Source organism: Ranitomeya variabilis, chromosome 2, assembly GCF_051348905.1.
Source record: "Ranitomeya variabilis isolate aRanVar5 chromosome 2, aRanVar5.hap1, whole genome shotgun sequence".
Taxonomy (NCBI): Eukaryota; Metazoa; Chordata; class Amphibia; order Anura; family Dendrobatidae; genus Ranitomeya; species Ranitomeya variabilis.
The window spans coordinates 165,601,563-165,628,731 of record NC_135233.1 but is presented as its reverse complement, the minus strand read 5'-3'; the positions used below and the strand labels follow the sequence as shown (position 1 = coordinate 165,628,731).

The window sequence follows — 27,169 nt, the reverse complement described above, 5'->3', positions numbered from 1 at the left end:
GATTCTTTCTGTGAGGTAAAACATTTAATTGCCTGTTTGTAAGCAATGTTTTGTCTCACAGAAAGTACATAATAGAATAAATAAATAAAAGCCTTTTTAAAAAATTCTTTATCTTGTGCTGGATGATCATGAGACCAGATCTGTCCATAAGCCTCTTACAATAGAAAAAGAGGTGTCATGTGTGCAATGTTCAATTCAATTGGATACGGCTGACGGACAGGTGTGATCACATGCTCCTTGGTTACTGGCTGTTTTGAGAACAGAAAAACTGTGTAGTCTGTTTAGAAGACTGCAGTAAAAAGTCCAGGAGAACCTGTAATACTTATACATTAGTAAGTGCCACAAAATCATGGCCCAAATCAATTTGTTAAAATATAGATAAAGTAAACAACCCCTTTAAAGGGGCACACTAGGCAGTGGGATTGTGTTCTGAAAATGCTAGTCGTTTAATCCCTCTTGGATCCTGCGAGATATAGCCGTGCCAATTTTGCTCTATCTGCTGATCCTGGTGTGTGGTTTCTCCAAAAATGTGGACTTCCACACAAATGCCTAAAACATACTGATGAACAACCAACTGAAAATATACAAGACTGTTAGACCCTCTTAAAAAGGGTTGTCCACAATCTGGACAACCCTGTTACAATTGTTATATTCCCTAATATAAAAGGACAGCCTGTACTCTGCTGGGGTGCCGTTCCAGCAGCGTTAGCACTGTATTCTTAGGGCTCGCGTGAGATTTGGTCACGTGAGCCCTGCAGCCAATCAGCGGCCTCTGCAGCCAATCAGCGGCCTCTGCAGCCAATCAGCGGCCTCTGCAGCCAATCAGCGGCCTCTGCAGCCAATCAGCGGCCTCTGCAGCCAATCAGCGGCCTCTGCAGCCAATCAGCGGCCTCTGCAGCCAATCAGCGGCCTCTGCAGCCAATCAGCGGCCTCTGCAGCCAATCAGCGGCCTCTGCAGCCAATCAGCGGCCTCTGCAGCCAATCAGCGGCCTCTGCAGCCAATCAGCGGCCTCTGCAGCCAATCAGCGGCCTCTGCAGCCAATCAGCGGCCTCTGCAGCCAATCAGCGGCCTCTGCAGCCAATCAGCGGCCTCTGCAGCCAATCAGCGGCCTCTGCAGCCAATCAGCGGCCTCTGCAGCCAATCAGCGGCCTCTGCAGCCAATCAGCGGCCTCTGCAGCCAATCAGCGGCCTCTGCAGCCAATCAGCGGCCTCTGCAGCCAATCAGCGGCCTCTGCAGCCAATCAGCGGCCTCTGCAGCCAATCAGCGGCCTCTGCAGCCAATCAGCGGCCTCTGCACTCACTTTCTTTGGAGAGAACTGACATTCAGAGGAAATCAGAACAGCAGCAGCTCTCACTTCTTCCAGATGTCAGTTTCGTCCAAAGGAAGTGAGAGGGAAAACATGCTGCAGGGTTTCAATGAGAATCTCACACAAGCCTCACGATGGCCAGTGCGGTCAGCGCTGCAGCACACCGGTACATGATGACATTATTTTATATGGGCGAATATAGTAATTGAGAACGGCGTTGTTCAAGTAGTGGACAACCCCTTTAAAAAAATCTATTTGTTGCTGTGAAACAATAAATCAAGAAGAAATTAGTAAATATATTCTTGACCATTCAACAAAAATGATCAACCCGAGTCCGCGAGAGCATCTCTTGAGACAATCCCTTTACGTGGCCATAAATGTTGTACTGCTTATACTTACGTCTCAATTCAAACTATATAATGAGCACATTAGCGCTGGGCACTGGAGGTGAAATCCAATGCTGGCTTCCTACATGACGATTTACAAAGTTTAACTCCTCCAAGGATAGGAGGTTGTAAATAATGGAAGGGCTAGTTAATGGCAAGGTTTTACAATACTGTCATGTTTGCAGCAGAGTGGCTCAGTGGTTAGCACTGTGGCTGCAGCGCTGGGGTCCTGGGTTCAAAACCCATCAAGGACAACATCAGCAAGGAGATTGTATGTTCTCAACATCTTTGCGTGGGTTTCTCCCTCACTCCAAATCCATACTGATATGGAACTTAGATTGAGTCCCAACGGGGACAGCGATGAGGATCTCTGTAAAGCTCCGTGGAATTAATGGCGCTGTATAAGTAAGTAAAATAAATAGTTGTTATTAAAAAAAAAAAAAAAATCTTAACTAAAGAGTAAAAAAAAAATAAATACATATTTGGGGGATTGGTAATTGAGCTGCAGTCCCTAATTGCTTAGCAAGAATAGAGAAGATTCCAAAAGTGTTCGTGAGCAGATGACATGCCATAATTGCACTGTCCCTATACATAAGATCAGTATTCACGTAAATTAGTCAACCCCTTTAAGAAACAGCGTGTCCTAAAGGAGATAAGATTACTGTACTTTTTACAGGAACAATCTAGGATGTGAAGCAAGGAAGCATAGAAAAAGACATTTGTTTCCAGTTCTTCTCTGGTCCCGGATATTAGCATTAGAGTAGGACTTCTTAAAGGCACTGTCTCCAAAAATCAACTGATATCACTAAGAGAGATATATGTTGCTGTATAACATGCTGACCATTCAACAAAAACGATCAGCCAGAGTCCGTAAGAGCATCTCTTGACACAACCACTAGATGAACTTTCGGCCACTGAAGACCATCCACTACTTGCCATAACGCTTACCTCATTGCTTGTGTATTCATTGAAACACTTATGATGTTTCAGGTACCATTCCACGGTAATCTTCATAGGACTAGTACAATTTATTTTAACCACTGTTAAAGGAAGGTGAAGAATTGTTAAAATAAAACTTCATAATAATAGAATAAAACTAAACACATCCTGCCACTAATTAAAGGGAAAAAGTCATGTAAAAAACCCGATATTAGGCTATGTGCACACGTTGCGGATTTTGTTGCGGATCCGCAGCGTTTCTTCTGCGTGGATTTGCACCAAATCCACAAAGCGTACTCAGGCAACGTTAATCAATGGGAATCCAAAATTGGTGTGCACATGCTGCGGGAAATTCCGCACTGATTCTCAGCTTTTTATTTTCCGCAGCATGTCAATTCTTTTTGCGGATCTGCAGCGTTTCTGCACCCATCAACTTACATTGAGTCAGTCAAACCCACAGCTAAGCCACAGGGGATTAGCGTGCCAAAAACGCTGCAGAAAGGAAGGAGGAAGAGTGTGTGAGCGGAGAATATGTGCGGGTCTGTATGCGGGTGTCTGTGTGTGTAGCCAGGCATCGTCTGATGGGACCTCTACTCCCATCCGGCTATGTCTGGTGTCACATATAACAGTGACAGCATGAGCCGATGATGGGACAGTAGTAGTCCCATCATCCGGCGACTGTATAAAAAAAATAAAAAAAAAACAAAAACACATTCATACTCACCAAACACCTACCATAATTCCCCGACGCCCTCGATTTCCTGCAATGAAAATAATAGACCACCATATACTCCCTGTCTGCTGTAGCCCATTTAATAACGAGTGTCCCACAACGATCTCATGTGTAGAACAGTCACATCAGAAGATGTGACCGCTCTACCCAACTCCCAGTTATACAGTGACAGGAGGTATCCTCCCGCAGTGTATCACTGCGCCGCCGTCAGAGGTCCCTGGAGTTCGTGTTGCCACTTGCGGCACCGCTGCGTGAGAAAATTCTCACATAAGTAAGTGAGAGCACGAACTCTGGTGAAAGCTCAATATATCACTGGAGGCCAGGTAGAGGGGTCACATCTCCCGAAGTGACTGTTCTACATGTGAGATCGTCGTGGGACACTCGATAAATGGACTACGGCCAACAGGGAGTATTTGTGTTGGTTTATTATTTTATTTTTGTTGAAGGAGATTGATGGATTCGGGGATTAGACGATGCAGTAAGTATGGCAAATTAAGGGTATGTGCAGACGTAGAATGATCCTCTGCGGATTTTTCCGCAGCGGATTTGATAAATCCGCAGTGCAAAAACTGCGCATTTTTCATGTGGATTTACGGCGGTTTTTGTGCGGATTCCACTGCGGTTTTACACCTGTGGCTTTCTATTATGGAGCAGGTGTAAAGAGAATTGACATGCTCCGGAATGTAAACCGCTGCGTTTCCGTGCGTTTTTTTCCGCAGCATGTGCACTGCGGATTGCGTTTCCCATAGGTTTACAATGTACTGTAAACGCATGGGAAACCGCAACAGATCCGCAGCAAAATCCACAGCGTGTGCACATAGCCCAAGATTAATAAATGAGCCTGTGTGATTAATTCAACTAAAGAACTTTATTCTGGCTGTGTCTTTATTTACAACTATAGGATTAGCAATGGATAGGTGTCTTATAGATGCTTCTCCATTACTAATCCATGGGCTTGATGTCACGGGACAATACACAGGTGACATCAACCCCACAAATATTACCCCACATACCACGCACCACTACAGGGCAAGTGGGAAGAGCGAGGCTAAGTGCCAGAATTTGTGCATCTATAAGATGCACCATTTCTGGGGCAGCTGAGAGCTGATGATTTTAGCCAGGGGGGTGCCAATATACATGGCCCCTTCCCAGGCTATTAATATCAGCCCAGAGCTGTCTGCCTAGCCTTTGCTGGCTCGATTTTATAAGGGGACCCCATGTCAATTTCTTTCTGGGGTTCCCCTGTAACCTAGCCAGTAAAGGCTAAGCAAACATCTGTGAGCAGATACTAAATAGCCTGGGAACCTTTATGCCTATTGGCTCCTTCCCAGAATATTAACATCAGCCCTCAGCCATTGGCTTTCCCTCTGCTGGTTATGGAAATTCCATCGGAGCCCAAACAATTTTTTTGAAAAACAAACAGATATTGCGTTTCACGCAAATTTTGTGTGTGTGTGCAATTTAACTCCATGTACCATTTTATTAAGTGAGGGTATCTGGCTGAATATATATATGTGCAAACACCCAGAAGGGGAGGAGAGGAGCCATCACACATGTCAGCAGACTCCGCCCATAATTAATGCAGTGCTGTAATGTGAGCTAGTTGTACACTAGGTTTTTGTCAAATTTCAGCAGCTGCTCCCCCTAGTGTTTAAAAGTGGAAATGCCAAACCTTTTCAAATTATTTTTCATATTTTACTAAATTATAAACAAATGATAATATTTTTTAAGAAAATTTAAACAAACATTAATTCTTTACATTTTTTCAATCGCTGGAGAAAAAAATTTTTGGATGGCACCTTCCCTTTAAAGCTAGGAGTTCATAGACGGAGCCCAAGGAATATTCAGCATTTCAAAAATGTGTGTGTGGAAGAATGGCCCCAAATCACATCTGAGCAATGTATGAGACTAGTTTCTCCATATAGGAGGCATCTTGAAGCAGCAGTCACCAACAAAGGCTTGTGTACAAAATATTAAATACATTTCAGTAAGCTTGTTTAATACTACCCCCCCCCCCTCCCCCATGTCATTTCTCATTATTACACATAATTTATGGACATCTATGGTTTGATTTCTTTGTCTGGGTGGATTGGATGCCATTAGCAAATTTAGAAATACAGGGTGGTCCAAAAGTAGGTGGACAGAAAATAACATTTATTTTGTTTTATATATAAAATTATATTTACTAACACAAGCATAACATTGACAATTACATTTTATTCTGAACAATAATACAAAAGCCCTTCAATGTTATCATCGCAGGTGCTCAAACTGCTTCCCATCACAATTTGCACAGCTTTGAAGTCTGCCTCTTATGCTTCGACAAACATATTTGCACAAGTCTCTTTGGGTATTAATTTCTTGAAATGCATCTCTTATGTAATTTTTCAAATCACTGACACATTTTGGTTTTCGACTATAAACTTTGTCCTCGAGTATTCCCTAAAAGAAAAAATCCATTGGGGTCAAGTCTGGTCAAGTGGGCCTCTTCGGCCAATCCATTTATTGGAAAATGTTCCACCCAATAGATTTCAGGATCCGCATTATGGAAGCTCGTGAAATTCCCAATTCTAACCCCTTTCTGACATCTGACGTACTATCCCGTCGAGGTGGGGTGGGCCCGTATGACCACCGACGGGATAGTGTCATCACCGATCAGCGGCGCTCACGGGGGGAGCGCGGCCGAGTGTCAGCTGCATATCGCAGCTGACATCCGGCACTATGTGCCAGGAGCAGTCACGGACCGCCCCCGGCACATTAACCCCCGGCACACCGCGATCAAACATGATCGCGGTGTACCGGCGGTATAGGGAAGCATCGCGCAGGGAGGGGGCTCCCTGCGGGCTTCCCTGAGACCCCCGGAGCAACGCGATGTGATCGCGTTGCTCCGAGGGTCTCCTACCTCCCTCCTCGCCGCAGGTCCCGGATCCAAGATGGCCGCGGCATCCGGGTCCTGCAGGGAGGGAGGTGGCTTACCGAGCGCCTGCTCAGAGCAGGCGCTAATAAGCCTGCAGCCCTGCACAGCAGATCGTCGATCTGACAGAGTGCTGTGCACACTGTCAGATCAATGATCTGTAATGTCCCCCCCCTGGGACAAAGTAAAAAAGTAAAAAAAAAAATCCCCACAAGTGTAAAAAAAAAAATATATATTATTCCCATAAATACATTTCTTTAGCTAAATAAAATAAAAAAAAACAATAAAAGTACACATACTTAGAATCGCCGCGTCCGTAACGACCCAACCTATAAAACTGCCCCACTAGTTAACCCCTTCAGTAAACACCGTAAGAAAACAAAAAAAAAAAACGAGGCAAAAAACAACGCTTTATTATCATACCGCCGAACAAAAAGTGGAATAACACGCGATCAAAAAGACTGATATAAATAACCATGGTACCACTGAAAACGTAATCTTGTACCGCAAAAAACGAGCCGCCATACAGCATCATCAGCAAAAAAATGAAAAAGTTATAGTCCTGAGAATAAAGCGATACCAAAATAATTATTTTTTCTATAAAATAGTTTTTATCGTATAAAAGCGCCAAAACATAAAAAAAAATGATATAAATGAGATATCGCTGTAATCGTACTGACCCGACGAATAAAACTGCTTTATCAATTTTACCAAACGCGGAACGGTATAAACGCCTCCCCCAAAAGAAATTCATGAATAGCTGTTTTTTGATCACTCTGCCTCACAGAAATCGGAATAAAAAGCGATCAAAAAATGTCACGTGTCTGAAAATGTTACCAATAAAAACGTCAACTCGTCCCACAAAAAACAAGACCTCACATGACTCTGTGGACTCAAATATGGAAAAATTACAGCTCTCAAAATGTGGTAACGCAAAAAATATTTTTTGCAATGAAAAGCGTCTTTCAGTGTGTGACGGCTGCCAATCATAAAAATCCGCTAAATAACCCGCTATAAAAGTAAATCAAACCCCCCTTCATCACCCCCTTAGTTAGGGAAAAATAAAAAAATAAAAAAATGTATTTATTTCCATTTTCCCATTAGGGTTAGGGCTAGAGTTAGGACTAGAGTTAGGGCTAGGGTTAGGGTTAGGGCTAGGGTTGGGGCTAGGGTTAGGGCTAGGGTTAGGGCTAGGGTTACGGCTAGGGTTACGGCTAGGGTTACGGCTAGGGTTACGGCTAGGGTTGGGGCTACAGTTAGGGTTGGGGCTAAAGATAGGGTTAGGGTTTGGATTACATTTACGGTTGGGAATAGGGTTGGGTGTGTCTGGGTTAGAGGAGTGGTTAGGGTTACTGTTGGGATTAGGGTAAGGGGTGTGTTTGGATTAGGGTTTCAGTTATAATTGGGGGGTTTCCACTGTTTAGGCACATCAGGGGCTCTCCAAACGGGACATGGCATCCGATCTGAATTCCAGCCAATTCTGCGTTGAAAAAGGAAAACAGTGCTCCTTCCCTTCAGAGCTCTCCCGTGTGCCCAAACAGGGGTTTACCCCAACATATGGGGTATCAGCGTACTCAGGACAAATTGGACATCATCTGTTGGGGTCCAATTTCTCCTGCTACCCTTGGGAAAATACAAAACTGGGGGCCAAAAAATAAAAGTTGTGTGGGAAAAAAAAGATTTTTTTATTTTCACGGCTCTGCGTTGTAAACTGTAGTGAGACACTTGGGGGTTCAAAGTTCTCACAACACATCTAGATAAGTTCCTTGGGGGGTCTATTTTCCGATATGGGGTCACTTGTGGGGGGTTTGTACTGTTTGGGTACATCAGGGGCTCTGCAAATGCAACGTGACGCCTGCAGACCAATCCATTTAAGTCTGCATTCCAAATGGCGCTCCTTCCCTTCCGAGCTCTGTCATGCGCCCAAACAGTGGTTCCCCCCCACATATGGGGTATCATCGTACTCAGGACAAATTGGACAACAACTTTTGGGGTCCAATAAATCCTGATACCCTTGTGAAAATACAAAACTGGGGGCTAAAAAATCATTTTTGTGAAAAAAAAAAGAATTTTATTTTCACGGCTCTGCGTTATAAACTGTAGTGAAACACTTGGGGGTTCAAAGCTCTCAAAACACATCTAGATAAGTTCCTTAGGGGGTCTACTTTCCAAAATGGTGTCACTTGTGGGGGTTTTTAATGTTTAGGCACATCAGGGGCTCTCCAAACGCAACATGGCATCCCATCTTAATTCCAGTCAATTTTGCATTGAAAAGTAAAATAGCGCTCCTTCCCTTCCGAGCTCTGCCCTGCGCCCAAACAGTGGTTTACCCCCACATATGGGGTATCGTCGTACTCAGGACAAATTGCACAACAACTTTTGTGGTCTAATTTCTTCTCTTACCCTTGGGGAAATAAAAAAATGGGGGTGAAAAGATCATTTTTGTGAAAAAATATGATTTTTTATTTTTACGGCTCTGCATTATAAACTTCTGTGAAGCACTTGTTAGGTCAAAGTGCTCACCACACATCTAGATAAGATCCTTAGGGGGTCTACTTTCCAAAATGGTGTCACTTGTGGGGGGTTTCAATGTTTAGGCACATCAGGGGCTCTCCAAATGCAACATGGCGTCCCATCTCAATTCCAGTCAATTTTGCATTGAAAAGTCAAATGGCGCTCCTTCCCTTCCGAGCTCTGCCCTGCGCCCAAACAGTGGTTTACCCCCACATATGGGGTATCAGCGTACTCAGGACAAATTGTACAACAAATTTTGGGGTCTATTTTCTCCTGTTACCCTTGGTAAAATAAAACAAATTGGAGCTGAAATAAATTTTGTGTGAAAAAAAGTTAAATGTTCATTTTTATTTAAACATTCCAAAAATTCCTGTGAAACACCTGAAGGGTTAATAAACTTCTTGAAAGTGGTTTTGAGTACCTTGAGGGGTGCAGTTTTTAGAATGGTGTCACACTTGGGTATTTTCTATCATATAGACCCCTCAAAATGACTTCAAATGAGATGTGGTCCCTAAAAAAAAATGGTGTTGTAAAAATGAGAAATTGCTGGTCAACTTTTAACCCTTATAACTCCGTCACAAAAAAAAATTTTGGTTCCAAAATTGTGCTGATGTAAAGTAGACATGTGGGAAATGTTACTTATTAAGTATTTTGCTTGACATATGTCTGTGATTTAAGGGCATAAAAATTAAAAGTTGGAAAATTGCGAAATTTTCAAAATTTTCGCCAAATATTCTTTTTTTTTCACAAATAAACGCAAGTTATATCGAAGAAATTTTACCACTGTCATGAAGTACAATATGTCACGAGAAAACAATGTCAGAATCGCCAGGATCCGTTGAAGCGTTCCAGAGTTATAACCTCATAAAGAGACAGTAGTCAGAATTACAAAAATTGGCCCGGTCATTAATGTGCAAACCACCCTTGGGGGTGAAGGGGCTAAATAGACTCTTCTGGTGGACTTTTTTGGACTCTGAACAAATGCTTCAGCAACAAGTTGTTTATTATTTTCTTTACAGGCTGTTTTGGGTCGACCAGTTTTGGGAGCATTAAGGATTGAGCCAGTGGCATCGAATTTGTCACGAATGCGGTAAATGGTTTGTCTCTTTGGGGCTTGAGTACCAAATGTTTCAACCCAATTTGCTCTAACTGTTTCAGCATTTTGAAATTTCCAATACTCGTAAAATACATTTTCTTTGATCTGTATTTAAATTATTTGCCATCATGGGTTATCTAAATTATCTGAAAAGAAAACAGATTTGGGGGAGATTTATCTGTGAAAACTGGATCTGTGAAACTGACTCCGTTGCCCTTAGCAACCAATCAGATTCCACTTTTCATTCTGTTGGAAAGGACCTCCTGGGTAATCATGTCCAACCCCTGCTCAATACGGGATTCACTAAACCATCTCAGACAGATGTCTGTCCAGCCTCTATATAAGAATTTCTTTGAAGGAGAACTCACCACCTCTTGTGGCAGCCTGTTCCACTCATTGATTAACCTCACTGTTAAAAAAAAAAAAAAAAAAATTCTAAAATCTATTCTGTATATTTCCCTTTCAGTTTCATTCCATTGCTTCTCATGTTTCCATGTGCAAATGAGAATAAGGATGATCCTTCTACACTGTGACAGTCCTTCAGCTATTTATAGGCAGCTATTAAATCTCCTCTTAGCCTTCTTTTTTGCAAGTTAAACATTCCCAGATCCTTAATCGTTCTTTGTAGGACATACTTTGTAGTCTGCTCACCAGTGGCGTAACTACAAAGTTATGGGCCCCGGTGCGAACTTCCAAATGGGCCCCCCCCCCCTACCTCCGTGACGCCCCCCCACCCCCTTCCCCTAGATACGCCTCGGACTGTTGCAGGAATCTCCTGCACTGCAACATGGTGTTGGGTGCCAGCACAGCCCGCACAGTGGTATATCCAGCACAGCCCGCACAGTGGTATATCCAGCACAGCCCGCACAGTGGTATATCCAGCACAGCCCGCACAGTGGTATATCCAGCACAGCCCGCACAGTGGTATATCCAGCACAGCCCGCACAGTGGTATATCCAGCACAGCCCGCACAGTGGTATATCCAGCACAGCCCGCACAGTGGTATATCCAGCACAGCCCGCACAGTGGTATGTACAGCACAGCCCGCACAGTGGTATGTACAGCACAGGGGTATATACAGCACAGCCCGCACAGGGGTATATACAGCACAGGGGTATATACAGCACAGCCCGCACAGGGGTATATACAGCACAGCCCGCACAGGGGTATATAGAGCACAGCCCGCACAGGGGTATATAGAGCACAGCCCGCACAGGGGTATATACAGCAGAGCCCGCACAGGGGTATATACAGCACAGCCAGCACAGGGGTATATAGAGCACAGCCCGCACAGGGATATATACAGCAGAGCCCACACAGGGGTATATGCAGCACAGCCAGCACAGGGGTATATAGAGCACAGGGGTATATAGAGCACAGCCAGCACAGGGGTATATAGAGCACAGCCAGCACAGGGATATATACAGCACAGCCCGCACAGGGATATATACAGCACAGCCCGCACAGGGATATATACAGCAGAGCCCGCACAGGGATATATACAGCAGAGCCCGCACAGGGGTATATGCAGCACAGCCAGCACAGGGGTATATAGAGCACAGCCAGCACAGGGGTATATAGAGCACAGCCCGCATCTCATCTTCCCCCCCCCCCCCCGATAATGGCCCCACAGTCCGGTGAAAAAGAAAAAAAAAAACTCTCCTCACCTTTCCTTTTGCCCGCGCTGCTCCTGGTGGCTGCAGTCTGCCCAGGACACTGCAGGTGCGCGATGACATGACATCATCGCGCACCCGCAGTGTACTGTCAGAGGCAGAGCGGGGAATGATGGGAGAGGGAGCGTCAGGTGACGCTCTCCTCCATCATTGCATTGAACTATACCGGTGTCATAGACGCCGGTATAGTTAAATGCGGCTGCGGCGGCGGCGGCGGGGGGGAGGAACAGTGCAGCGGCCCACTACTGGCATCGGCTCTTCTGGCATTTGCCAGAAGTGCCCGATGTCCAGCCCGGCCCTGCCCTGACCTGCCGGCCCGGGGCCCCTGACCTGCGGGGCCCGGTCGCAATGGCGACCGCTGCGACCGCGGTCGTTACGCCCCTGCTGCTCACCATCCTGGTAGCTCTTCTCTGAACTTGCTCCAGTTTTTCCAATTACTTTTTTAAAATGTGGTGCCCAGAACTGGACACAGTATTCCAGATGAGGCCTGACCAAGGAGGAGTAGATGGGGATAATTACTTCACGTGATCTAGACTCTATGCTTCTCTTAATACATCCTAGAACGGTGTTTGCCTTTTTTTTTTTTGCTGCTGCATCACACTGTTGACTCATGTGCAGTCTGATCTATTAATACACCCAAGTCTTTTTCACACATGCTGTTGCTTAGTTCTATTCCTCCAATTTTGTAGATGTAATTTTCGTTTTTCTTGCCCAGATGTAGAATCTTGCATTTCTCTGTGTTAAATACCATGCTATTAGTCACTGCCCATTGTTCAAGCTTATCTAGATCCTTCTGAATCCTTTCTCGGTCTCCTCTAGTGTTAGCTATCCATCCTAGCTTTGCATCGTCTGCAAATTTGATTAAGTTACCTTCAGTTCCTTTATTTAGATCAATTATAAAAATGTTGAACAACACTGGGGCCAGGACAGAGCCCTGTGGTACCCCACTTGAAACACTCCATTGGATGTGCAACCATTTATTACCTCTCTTTGAGTACGATCACTGAGCCAATTATGAATCCACCTAATCGTAGCCTTGTCAATCCAATACCTTAATTTTTTCAATAAAGGATAGTATGAGATACTTTATTATATGTTTTGCTGAAGTCGAGATATACTACACTGCTCAAAGAAATAAAGGCAACACTAAAATCCCACATCCTAGAGATCACTGAATGAAATATTCCAGTTGTATATCTTTATTCATTACATAGTGGAATGTGTTGAGAACAATAAAACCTAAAAATGATCAATGTAAATCACAACTAATATCCCACGGAGGTCTGGAGTTGGAATGATGCTCAAAATTAAAGTGGAAAATGAAGTTACAGGCTGATCCAACTTCAGTGGAAATGCCTCACAAGACAAGGAAATGATGCTCAGTAGTGTGTGTGGCCTCCACGTGCCTGTATGACCTCCCTACAACACCTGGGCATGCTCCTGATGAGGCGGCGGATGGTCTCCTGAGGGATCTCCTCCCAGACCTGGACTAAAGCATCCGCCTACTCTTAGACAGTCTGTGGTGCAACGTAACGTTGGTGGATGGTGCGAGACATGATGTCCCAGAATGTGTTCAATCAGATTCAGATCTCGGGAACGGGCGGGTCAGTCCATAGCTTCAATGCCTTCATCTTGCAGGAACTGCTGACACACTCCTGCCACATGAGGTCTGGCATTGTCCTGCATTAGGAGGAACCCAGAGCCAACCTCACCAGCATATGGTCTAACAAGGGGTCTGAGGATCTCATCTCGGTATCTAATGGCAGTCAGGCTACCTCTGGTGAGCACATGGAGGGCTGTGCGACCCTCCAAAGAAATGACACCCCACACCATTACTGACCCACTGCCAAACCAGTAATGCTGAAGGATGTTGCAGGCAGATCGCTCTCCATGGTGTCTCCGGAAGTATTTTGCTGCATTCCGGGACCTAGTGCGGCGGCGCATGCGCACTAATGCTTTTCGGCTTTGCCCGCAGTTGTGCAAAGCATACTGCGCGTACGCAAGGCAAGATTGCATTGCGCACGCATGTACTACGGAGGAAACCAACTAAAATTCAACAAAATATTGCGGCCAGCGGGAAAGGAAGGGGTGAATGAAACAAGAGAAAACACCGCCCATCGGACCGGACAAAGGGCCTGCCAAATTCAGGTGACAGAGTCCCTTTAAAGTGAACCTATCAGCAGGATTGTGCTGAGTAACCTACAGACACTGTCAGGTTGGCGCTGATACCCTGATTAAAATGATACCTGGATGAAATCAGTCTTGTGGTTGTTGTTTGTTTAATCCTTATTTGTAGTTTTCAATTAAAGATAAGCTCGTGCTTCGGGGCGGTCTGTGGGAGGGATATTTATATGGTGATCTGCTTAGATATTCATCCTTATGGCTTTTGACAGGTCACTGATACCTCAGTAACCTGCCACCCATTTTAACTACTGCATATAATATGGTTTGAAAAATAAAAAAATTCAATCAGGCAGGTGCCGCCTGTGCTGTAGCATGATACAGTGGATAATATGTATATTTTTGCTTTATTTAAACATAGTTTTAAGAAATGTTTTATTTTATTTTTTTTAAACAAAATGCACCACCTTGATGGAGCTTATTTTTTTTTCTCTGCCAAAATGGCACCAGCGCAGTAGCATCTATAGCATTCTGACAGATGCCACTGCGCAAGCGCCATATCTTGACGAAGCCTAATTATTTTTCTCTTTCAAAATGGCACAGGCAGCAAAGCCTGCGCAGTGGCACCTATCGGAACGCAATCGATGCTACTGCGCAGGCACCATTTTATTTGAAAAAATAAAACATTTCTCAATAATACTGAGTGCCATCTTTAGTCTTACATACCTATAGTGCATGTCCCTGTCCACATAACAGCATTGAAGTTACTCAGCAGTATCAGAAAAGCAAGCAGAACAGAAGATCTGTGATACTTACATTTTATACGTATGTACGTATGGTTGAACAATATCTTTTGGAATAACGCTGGATTGCTCTTCGTATCCTCCTGAAAGTACAATAAACAGTTTGATAGGTTAATAAAAATTGTATCCAATAGGCCCTGTAAATGGAGAGGGTGGTAGATACAGTGGGTGCGGAAAGTATTCAGACCCCTTTACATTTTTCACTCTGTTTCATAGCAGTCATTTGGTAAATTCAAAAAAGTTCATTTTTTTCACATTAATGTACACTCTGCACCCCATCGTTACTGAAAAAAACAAATGTAGAATTTTTTGCAAATTTATTAACCCCTTAACCCTGAAGCTTTTTTCGTTTTTTCATTTTCGATTTTCACTCCCCTCCTTCCCAGAGCCATAACTTTTTTATTTTTCCGTCAGTATGACCATGTGAGGGCTTATTTTTTGCGGGACGAGTTGTACTTTTGAACGACACCATTGGTTTTACCATGTCGTCTAACAGAAATGGGAAAAAAATTCCAAGTGCGATGAAATAGCAAAAAAAAGTGCAATCCCACACTTGTTTTTTGGATTTTTTTCTAGGTTCACTAAATGCTAAAACTGACCTGCCATTATGATTCTCCAGGTCATTACGAGTTCATAGACACCAAAGATGTCTAGGCTATTTTTTATCTAAGTGGTGAAAAAAAAAAATCTAAACTTTGCTAAAAAAAAAAAAAAAATTGTGCCATTTTCCGATATCTATAGCGTCTCCATTTTTCGGATCTCGGGTCGGTTGAGGGCTTATTTTTTGCATGCCGTGCTGATGTTATTAATGATACCACTTTTGTGCAGATATGTTCTTTTGATCGCCCGTTATTGCATTTTAATGCAATGTCGTGGCGACCAAAAAAACATAATTTTGCCGTTTTGATTTATTTTCTCGCTACGCTGTTTAGCGATCAGGTTAATCCTTTTTTTTATTGATAGAATGGGAGATTCTGAACGCTGCGATACCAAATATGTGTAGGTTTGATTTTTTTATTGTTTTATTTTGATTGGGGCAAAAGGGGGGTGATTTAAACTTTTATATTTTTTTATATTTTTAAACAATTTTTTTTTTGGCATGCTTTAATAGCCTCCATAGGAGGCTAGAAGCATGCACAACGCGATCGCCTCTGCTACATAGAGGTGAAGCACAGATCACCTCTATGTAGCAGAAATGCAGCACTGCTTTGAGCGCCCCGTCCACAGGGTGGCGCTCAAAGCAATCGGCCATCAACAACCATAGAGGTCTCAAGGAGACCTCAGGTTGTTATGGCAATGCATCGCTGGCCCCCGATAATGTGACGGGGGTCAGCGATGTGAGCGCTTCCAACCACGCGGCCGGCGGCGCTTGTTAAATGCTGCTGTCAGACTTTGACAGCGGCATTTAACTAGTTAATGGGCACGGGCGGATCCAGATTTCGCTCGCGCCCATTGCGCGCACATGTCAGCTGTTGAAAACAGCTGACATGTCGTGGCTTTGAGGTGGGCTCACCGCCGGAGCCCACCTCAAAGCGGGGGAGTCTGCCAGCTGACGTACTATTCCGTCAGCTGGCATAAAGGGGTTAAAAAAGAAAAACTGAAATATCACATGGTTATAAGTATTCAGACCCTTTGCTCAGAAACTCATATTTAAGTCACATGCTGTCCATTTCCTTGTGATCATCCTTGAAATGGTTCTACTCTTTCATTGGAGGCCAGCTGTGTCTAATTAAACTGATAGGACTTGATTTGGAAAGGCACACAGCTGTCTATGTAAGACCTCACAGCTCACAGTGCATGTCAGACCAAATGAGAATCATGAGGGCAAGGAAGTTTGGGACCACCATTAGTATTTCTAGACCTGGCCATCCAGCCAAACTGAGCAATCATGGGAGAAGAGCCTTGGTGAGAGAGGTAAAGAAGAATCCCAACATCACTGTGGCTGAGCTCCAGAGATGTAGTAGGGAGATGGTAGAAAGTTCCACAATGTAATCTATCACTGCAGCCCTCCACCAGTCAGGCCTTTATGGCAGAGTGGCCAGACAGAAGCCTCTCCTCAGCGCAAGACATATGAAAGTCCGCATAGAGTTTGCTAAAAAAACATACGTGAAGGACTCCCAGAAATAAGATTCTCTGGTCTGATCAGACAAATACCTTTTTGGTGATAATTCTAAGAGGTATGTGTGGAGAAAACCAGGCACTGCTCATCACCTGCCCAATACAATCCCAACAGTGAAACATGGTGGTGGCAGCATCATGCTATGGGGGTGTGTTTCAGCTGCAGGGACAGGATGACTGGTTGTCATTGAGGGAAACAAATGCGGCCAAGTACAGAGATTTCCTGGATGAAAACCTCTTCCAGAGTGCTCTGGACCTCAGACTTGGCCGCAGGTTCAGGCCGGTGTCACACTCGGCGTAAGACAATACGGTCCGTTATACTACGGCCGTAATACGGAGAAATGTTCCCAAAATATTGATCCGTAGTCAGGGTGTGTCAGCGTATTTTGCGCATGGCATCCTCGGTATGTAATCCGTATGGCATCCGTACTGCGAGATTTTCGCGCAGGCTTGCAAAACCGACATCTAATGGATTTATGTGCTCAAAAGTTCGGGAAAACATGTATACAGTATATATATATATATATATATATATATATATATATATATATATATATATATATATATATATATATATATATGTCATTGAGACACATATATATATATTCTGTATTTAGATTTCATTCAGCGCGATATCTGTGAACAGCCGGTAATTCAATTACCGGCTTTTCATTTCTCCTGCACAAACCCGACAGGATATGAGACATGGTTTTCATACAGTAAACCATCTCATATCCCCTTTTTTTTTGCATATTCCACACTACTAATGATAGAATGAACACTAATGAACACCCTCACTTGGAAAAATAATAAACGCACAAGATACATACCTTCTGGTGAACCGTCTCGTCCCACGAAGTAATCCATCTGAAGGGGTTAACTAATATTACAGGCAGGAGCCCTGCTAATGCAGCTGTGCTCCGTGCCTGTAATCCCCGGGTGCTGAAAGGAAAGCAGTGATCTGTACTTACATTGAGTCGCGGTGATGCGCCCCTGCTGGATGTTCTCATGAACTGCAGCCTGGGAACTTTTTCCCACGCTCCAGGTCATATGAGGACATCCACCAGGGGGCGCATCACCGCGACTGAAGGAAATGTAGGTCAATGACCTACATTTCATTCATTCGCCGGGGAATTACAAGCAGGAGCACACCGCTGCATTAGCAGGGCTCCTGCCTGTAATATTAGTTAACCCCTTCAGATGGATTACATCGTGGGACGAGACGGTTCACCAGAAGGTATGTATCTTGTGCGTTTATTATTTTTCCAAGCGAGGGTGTTCCTGATGGATTGAGAGAACAATAAATTATTACAACAACCGCTGTGTATTTCATTAAACTACTTTTAAATCATGTGTGTGTGTGTTTTTTAACCCTTTCCAACAATTGGATTAATAATGGATAGGTGTCATAATTGACGCCTCTCCATTATTAATCTGGCTTAATGTCACCTTCCAATAGCAAGGTGGCATTAACCCTTCATTACCCCATATCCCACCGCTACAGGGAGTGGGAAGAGTGTGGCCAAGTGCCAGAATAGGCGCATCTTCCAGATGTGCCTTTTCTGGGGTGGCTGGGGGCAGATGTTTTTAGCCACGGGGGGGCCAATAACCATGGACCCTCTCCTGGCTATTAATATCTGCCCTCAGTCACTGGCTTTACCATTCTGGCGGAGAAAATTGCGCGGGAGCCCACGCCAATTTTTTCCGCCATTTAACCCTTTATTTCAGCAGCTACAGCGCTGAAATTTTGCACATACACACTACTAACATTAGTAGTGTGGAATATGCAAAAAAAAAGGGGATATGAGATGGTTTACTGTATGTAAACCATGTCTCATATCCTGTCGGGTTTGTGCAGGAGAAATGAAAAGCCGGCAATTGAATTACCGACTTTTCACTAACACCGCTGCGTATTTCTCGCAAGTCACACTGCTGGTCCGTGTGGAATCCGTATTTTTCTCGCCCCCATAGACTTTCATTAGCGATTTTTTTGCGCAATACGCTGACAAACGCAGCATGCTGCGATTTTGTACGGCCGTAGAAAGCCGTATAATACTGAACCGTAATATACGGCTAATAGGAGCAGCCCCATTGAGAATAATTGTGCCGTATGTAATGCGAGTTTTACGGACGTAGTTTCTGCGCTCTTACGTCCGTAAAACTCGCCAGTGTCACGCCGGCCTCACCTTCTAACAAGACAATAACCCTAAGTACAGAGCTAAAATAACAAAGGAGTGGCTTCAGAACAACTCTGTGACCATTCTTGACTGGCCCAGCCAGAGCCCTGACCTAAACCCAATTGAGCATCTCTGGAGAGACCTGAAAATGGCTGTCCACCAATGTTCACCATCCAACCTGATGGAACTGGAGAGGATCTGCAAGGAAGAATGGTAGAGGATCCCCAAATCCAGGTGTGAAAAACTTGTTGCATCATTCTCAAGAAGACTCATGGCTGTACTAGCTCAAAAGGGAGGTTCTACTCAATATTGAGCAAAGGGTCTGAATACTTATGAGTTATGACCATTTGTTTTTTTCAGTTAAGATGGGGTGCAGACTGTACATTAATGAGAAAAAAAATAACTTTTTTGAATTTACCAAATGGCTGCAATGAAACAAAGAGTGAAAAATGTAAAGGGGTATGAAAACTTTCTGTTACATACAGTGGGTACGATCTTCATGCATGGGGCATCAGTGAAGTCACCTATGCATGTGATTCCTCCAGTTTCACCACTGATCCCACAAGCCAGCAATCATTTGGGATGTGGAATGGGGTTAGGTATATTTTATATATAGAACTATACTGTATTTTGCAGTTTATAAGACGCACCAGATTATAAAATGCATCTCAAATTTTGGGGAGAAAAATATGAAAAAAAAAAAAAAAGCTTTAATAAAATGATGGTGCTTCTTATAATCCATGCGTCTTACTGGGGATGGCGGCTGCAGTGGAGCGGGGTCCCAGGGTCACTGCAGCATCTCCCCACTCCTGTCTCTGCCAGCAGCGACCCTGGGACTCCGCTCCACCGCAGCCGGTAAGGTATATCCGAATTATAAGATACAGCCCAATTTTCCCCACAAATGAGTTTTATAATAAAAAAAATATGGTAATTGCGGTAAGTGTGGATGCCCCTTACAATCCTGCTTTTGGCACCAGTGTCACATTTTACAACTTAACGGTAATCTGTCACTAGGTGTTTGCTGTTTACTATGAGAGCAGCATGATATAGGGGCTGAGACACAGATTCCACTGATGTGTTACTTGCTGGTTTGCATTCTGTCATTTTGATACAATCATTGTTTTCTCTGCTGCAGATCTAGCTGTGCTCAGAATACAGAGTCCTCTATAACGCCACCCACACAGACTATACAGTGCACACAGAAAGCTGCTAATCAGTGGTGGGGGCAGGGTTACACAAAGCAGTTGAGACCTAGTCCCAAAGTGATAATCTTCATCTGATAAAACATATATTTTATTGAAAACAGCAACACACAGCCTAGTAAGCAACATACTACTAGAGTCAGGGTCTCAGCCTCTACATCGTACTGCTTCTCGGATTAGGCTAGCTTCACACTAGTGTTCGGCAGGGCTGCAGACAACAGCCTTCTTCCTCCATGAAGCCCCACCCACTGCCCCGCCTCTCCCTTCAGCTCCGCCTACTTCTGCATGCGTCCTGCGTACCTATCTTTAACATTGGGTACACAGGCCATGCGGATGTATGCGGATGCCTCCGCATGTGTCGTTTTGAAGCTGCGCCAACCGCAACAAAATGCAACATTGTTGCGTTTGACGCAGGTCAGCGCAGCGTCAAGACGACGCATGTGGAGGCATCCGCATACATCCGCATGGCCTGTGTACTCAAGATAGGGTATGCAGGCTGCATGCAGCCGTAGGCGGAGCTGAAGGAAGAGGTGCGGCAGTGGGCGGGGCTTCATGGAGGAAGAAGGCTGCTGTCCGCAGCCCTGCCGAACACTAGTGTGAAGCTAGCCTTACATAGTAATACCTGCTGACCAATTCCAATTAAATTGAATCGGTCAGCCCAAACTGTTAGGGTTGTATACCTTTACTCCAAGATAAATTCCAGCAGACACTTATTCAAATTTCGTGGTGCTTGTATCTAGGAAAGATGGCGTCCCACACGCACATCAGTGCCGAGCTTTTGTAGTGATCTAACCTTACTACAAGAGAGCATTATAAAGGGTTTACATGTGGTTCCACAAAGCAATAAATTCACTGTAAGTGTTCTGTTTATGGCGTATCACAGGATAGAGCAAAGGTGAAGTTACAGAGACGTCTCGCCTTTTCCAGATCACACAGCCTTTCTACCATATTAGTTAATGATGGCACAGTGAGTACACTGAAGTCTGCTATGCTGGAAATGAGGCCCCAATTTCTTACAAGTCTTTCTTTGCCTCACTATGGTCCATCACTTGCTGGTGGAAAGTCTACACGCCATTTATGATAGAAGTAGATAGAATTCCCTGACAGAGTGCAGAGCAGGGACCAAAGCCGTGGTGTCAACCATAGAACAAATCAGCTCGGTGAGTAACACCGTGGCACTGCCAGCTCTCCGCATGCCTATACAGCCGTTCAGAAAAATACCACACAATCTGCAAAATTAATTTGTGTAACTGAAGGAGACATCAATATATGAACGTTTGATGCAACAACTATTTTAGAGTCCTGGAGACCGAGCTGATGGGCAGAGCATAATGCCTACAGTGAAACATGGTGGTCTGCACAGTAGTTAGAGTGATCTAGAAGGTAACTTTAAGTTTGTTTCTATATCCTCTACTTAAAGGGGTTGTCCACTACTAGGATAACCCCTTCCTAAAATAAATGTTTGCGATAAAACAATAAAGCTTATACTCGCCTCCTGTGGTGGTGCCGACAGGCGGTGCCATTCTGATGGTGTCGGCACTCGCTCTCCCCGAGACTGTATTGTGGTGGTGTTGTGACACGGTAGCACAATCAGCGCTGGCGTCACTGTCCCCACCTTTATATGAACTGAACAGGAAGCGGAAGCCAGGGATCAGCTGTAGCCCGAATTCCTCTTCATGTTCAGTTTGTGCAGCTCATGTGTCGTCTGGGACTGTGAGTGCTGACACTGTGGGAACAGAGCAGGCACAGGAGGAGAGTATAGGATTTATTGTTATATCAAAGCCGAACATTTACCGTAGTTTAAGAAGGGGTTGTCCTAGTAGTTGACAATCCCTTTAAGAACGCAATGGCAGATGCGGAGGCATCTACTGAACGCAGGGGACCGCAGGATCTAACTCAGCTTTAACACCATCAAAAGGAATTTGACTGAATGTGGAACTTGCAAGACATCCGCGGTGCTCTTCTTATAAAATAGTGGGATCTTCTTTATAAAAGGGCGAGAATCTGGCCAAGAGGACAACACAGAAGAAATATACACACAGGTGGCATTTCTGTCCTGCAAACTGGCGACATCCCAGAGATATGCCACTAGTTACTAAATAGGAAAACCCGGAGCCATAGAAGACAGGTTACATCATGTGCGCTGACCCTGATGCCTCCTGGTACAGAGCTGTGTACAGTGTGGAGAGAAATCAATAATGAGAGGAGTTCCCACAGTCTATACACGGGGGGGGGGGGGGGGCACCAAGATCACTGACTACTGGCCCTGTGGCTTCTCAGCCAGTTCCCCACCTTGGGTCAGCCTCCATCGTCTCTGTGTGACGCACCCCAATAACATAGCAATATTGGAAATTTCGGGGATCCATGGATGTCAGCAGTGTTTGATCCACCCTGAACACCTGCAAGACGGATCAGTCCAGACCAGCAGGGGGCGCTGTCAACAGGAGGCAACTATGCTGGCTGCACACATCGATGCAGAAAAACACAGCATAATACAGTACCAGGTAAGTCCCTGAGATACTAAGCATCTCCTCTACACCTTGCGGAAATTTCCCAAACACAAACTGAGCTGCAGATATTAATACCCGCAGCATGTCCATACTCTGCGGAAATCACTGCAGCCTGCACAAATTCTCAGGAATTGTGATGCGGAAATGGTGCAGACAGTATGTACTGAATCCACAACCAGCCAGAAAGGGGCATGTGACGGAAAATAAGAACACCCCGGCCACGGAAGGGAAAGAAGCACACAGTAGAAATGTCAGAGATTGCAAAAGGAACACCAAGAAGAGCGGTGTCTACAATATGGGACTACAAGTCTCAGCAAATCACACCTGTCAGTCTAAAAAGATTAATTCACCCAAGGATCTCTGTTAGTCCTTTAACCAGTATGATGACCAGTATGACAGATCCCAATGGCCAGTGTGACAGGTCCTATAACCAGTATGATGGCCAGTATGACAGGTCCTATAACCAGTATGATGGCCAGTGTGACAGGTCCTATAACCAGTATGATGGCCAGTGTGACAGGTCCTATAACCAGTATGATGGCCAGTATGGCAGGTCCTATAACCAGTATGATGGCCAGTGTGACAGGTCCTATAACCAGTATGATGGCCAGTGTGACAGGTCCTATAACCAGCATGATGGCCAGTGTGACAGGTCCTATAACCAGGATGATGGCCAGTGTGACAGGTCCTATAACCAGTATGATGGCCAGTATGGCAGGTCCTATAACCAGTATGATGGCCAGTGTGACAGGTCCTATAACCAGTATGATGGCCAGTGTGACAGGTCCTATAACCAGCATGATGGCCAGTGTGACAGGTCCTATAACCAGGATGATGGCCAGTGTGACAGGTCCTATAACCAGTATGATGGCCAGTATGGCAGGTCCTATAACCAGTATGATGGCCAGTGTGACAGGTCCTATAACCAGCATGATGGCCAGTGTGACAGGTCCTATAACCAGGATGATGGCCAGTGTGACAGGTCCTATAACCAGTATGATGGCCAGTATGGCAGGTCCTATAACCAGTATGATGGCCAGTGTGACAGGTCCTATAACCAGTATGATGGCCAGTGTGACAGGTCCTATAACCAGCATGATGGCCAGTGTGACAGGTCCTATAACCAGGATGATGGCCAGTGTGACAGGTCCTATAACCAGTATGATGGCCAGTATGGCAGGTCCTATAACCAGTATGATGGCCAGTGTGACAGGTCCTATAACCAGCATGATGGTCAGTGTGACAGGTCCTATAACCAGCATGATGGCCAGTGTGACAGGTCCTATAACCAGCATGATGGTCAGTGTGACAGGCCCTATAACCAGTATGATGGCCAGTATGGCAGGTCCTATAACCAGTATGATGGCCAGTATGACAGGTCCTATAACCAGTATGATGGCCAGTATGACAGGTCCTATAACCAGTATGATGGCCAGTATGACAGGTCCTATAACCAGTATGATGGCCAGTATGACAGGTCATACAACCAGTATGATGGCCAGTATGACAGGTCATACAACCAGTATGATGGCCAGTATGACAGGTCATACAACCAGTATGATGGCCAGTATGACAGGTCCTATAACCAGTATGATGGCCAGTATGACAGGTCCTATAACCAGTATGATGGCCAGTATGGCAGGTCCTATTACCAGTATGACAGGTCCTATAACCAGTATGACAGGTCCTATTACCAGTATGATGGCCAGTATGACAGGTCCTATAACCAGTATGACAGGTCCTATTACCAGTATGATGGCCAGTATGGCAGGTCCTATAACCAGTATGACAGGTCCTATTACCAGTATGATGGCCAGTATGACAGGTCCTATAACCAGTATGATGGCCAGTATGACCGGTCCTATAACCAGTATGATGGCCAGTATGGCAGGTCCTATAACCAGTATGATGGCCAGTATGGCAGGTCCTATAACCAGTATGACCGGTCCTGAGACCACGGTGCCCCCTCCCTGCTGTGGATGTAGTAGTAGCCCAGCACTCACACTAGATATCGGGAGACTCATGATTCCCTGCTCCGGCACCGCTTCCACCTCACGCAGGCCCGGCCACAGACACACAAGCATCATCGGAAGAAGGCGAGAGACGTGGGCGGCCACCATGTTGCCAGCGACTCCTCAGACCGCGGCGCCTCTTCTTCTTCCTCCTCCTCCGGAATGAAGTGCGGTGCCCGCTGCTCGTGCCAACCCGGACCCTGCTCACCTGGCCGGCTGTGACATCACGGTTGTACCTTGTGGAGGAAGAGAACAACTTCCTGAACGCCCCTTTGTCATGGCTACATTGTACACGGCGTTTTGCTTACATTTGGGTCCAGTTCCTCTTCCAGGGGATGAAGTGTATGCATTGTTACAGATAACGTGTCCCTATTGGTGCTTGGTGACCGCCATGTTCTCGGAGACCAAATAAGTGTTATTGCCACATGTGAGGGGCCTGAACAGCGGACTGTGAGCGCTCTGCTACATGGCACTTCAGTACGGAGGAAAGTAGTGGCCGGCGGGGGCTGCTGTCAGGCTCATCACTCACTGCCACTAAAAAACTGCCACAAACACACACGATGACAGCTGGGTAGTTGCTACTTATCGCTCTAACGGAAGCCGGGTTCTCATTCAAGAAAAATATATACAGTACAGACCAAAAGTTTGGACACACCTTCTCATTTAAAGATTTTTCTGTATTTTCAGGACTATGAAAATTGTACATTCACACTGAAGACAACAAAACTATGAATTAACACATGTGGAATTATATACTTAACAAAAAAGTGTGAAACAACTGAAAATACTGTATGTCTTATATTCTAGGTTCTTTAAAGTAGCCACCTTTTGCTTTGATGACTGCTTTGCACACTGTTGGCATTCTCTACACAGCTCATAGTCCAGTTGAAAAGTATGTTAGAATTTGTATTATGGCAAGAAAAAAGCAGCTAAGTAAAGAAAAACGAGTGGCCATCATTACTTTAAGAAATGAAAGTCAGTCAGTCTGAAAAATTGGGAAAACTTTGAAAGTGTCCCCAAGTGCAGTGGCAAAAACCATCAAGCGCTACAAAGAAACTGGCTCACATGAGGACCGCCCCAGGAAAGGAAGACCAAGAGTCACCTCTGCTTCTGAGGATAAGTTTATCTGAGTCACCAGCCTCAGAAATCGCAGGTTAACAGCAGCTCAGATTAGAGACCAGGTCAATGCCACACAGAGTTCTAGCAGCAGACACATCTCTACAACAACTGTTAAGAGGAGACTTTGTGCAGCAGGCCTTCATGGTAAAATAGCTGCTAGGAAACCACTGCTAAGGACAGGCAACAAGCAGAAGAGACTTGTTCGGGCTAAAGAACACAAGGAATGGACATTAGACCAGTGGAAATCTGTGCTTTGGTCTGATGAGTCCAAATTAAAGATCTTTTGTTCCAACCACCGTGTCTTTGTGCGACGCAGAAAAGGTGAACGGATGGACTCTACATGCCTGGTTCCCACTGTGAAGCATGGAGGAGGAGGTGTGATGTGTGGGGGTGCTTTCCTGGTGACACTGTTGGGGATTTATTCAAAATTGAACACATACTGAACCAGCATGGCTACCACAGCATCTTGCAGTGGCATGCTATTCCATCCGGTTTGCGTTTAGTTGGACCATCATTTATTTTTCAACAGGACAATGACCTCAAACACACCTCCAGGCTGTATAAGGGCTATCTAACCAAGAAGGAGAGTGATGGGGTGCTACGCCAGATGACCTGGCCTCCACAGTCACCATTATCATAACTTTAAGAAATGAAGGTCAGTCAGTCCGAAAAATTGGGAAAACTTTGAAAGAAAGAAAAGCGCGCGCTGCAGGGAACTTTTGGCGCCAGTGCAGAGAAGCGCGCGGGGAAAGAAGTGCTGCGCCCCCATCCCTCCAGACAGTCCCGTGCTGAGACAGGCCCCACCGCTCGCAGATAGGCCGCAGCGGAGAATAGGGCCAGGCATACAGAGAAGAGTGGTGCAGAGCCATGCTTGCAGAGCCAAGTCCGGTGCTGCCGCAAAGAGGGAAGTGCTCCGTCCGGGGAGCACCTACACCACACAGACCAGCGACTGCTATCGCCCGCCTCCATCAGCGAGGACAAAAGGAAAGGAGACATACAGTTCATGTCCAGTGACCGCCATAAAGTCAGGTGCTAGACACCCCGAGAAAGTGAGTACCGCGCTCGTGCTGCTTGAAAAGAGATGAGGAGCATGACCTTCAGCTACCCCTGACTGTGCTAGTTAATAGCGGCCCTGAAACGCGTGACCTGACTTTGCTAGGGGGTTATAGTTTTGCACTTTCTGGTCCATATACCAACACGTGCCGCTGTTGTCGGTGCCACCGTTGGATCCCCGTACGTTACAGACTTCATTGAGATCACGTGCCGCTGTTGTCAGTGCCGCCTTTGGAACCCTGAGACGCCGCACTCAAGAAGACTGCAGTCTGATAAGTTTTCTCTCTCTAATACTGAACTCTCACTCGTCCCTGACCTACCCTGCCACTCTCCCAGTTCTTTCCTATTTCCCTACCGTGACCCTGCAACCGACTACTCCCAGCGTGGATTGCGTTTATTGTTAATAAAACTGTTAACCCTTGCTCTGCCTCCCGTCCGTCATTGCATCCCGCGCACCTGCTAGTATCCTACACACACCCGGGGGAGATGGT

At 45.2% G+C, this 27,169-nt stretch overlaps 1 protein-coding gene across 1 annotated transcript in view; it reads right to left on the bottom strand.

Annotated features, from left to right (window-relative positions):
- The window catches only part of TMEM87B (transmembrane protein 87B), a 55,529-nt gene extending 30,686 nt beyond the window's left edge, over nt 1-24,843 (bottom strand). The window contains exons 1-3 of the mRNA XM_077283146.1: nt 24,498-24,843; nt 14,501-14,570; nt 2,643-2,734 (exon numbers count right to left, since the gene is read on the bottom strand). Of these exons, the coding sequence (XP_077139261.1) occupies nt 2,643-2,734; nt 14,501-14,570; nt 24,498-24,614 (279 nt within the window). The 5' untranslated portion in view covers nt 24,615-24,843. The remainder of the gene's footprint in view (nt 1-2,642; nt 2,735-14,500; nt 14,571-24,497) is intronic.
- Nucleotides 24,844-27,169: the final 2,326 nt, after the last annotated feature.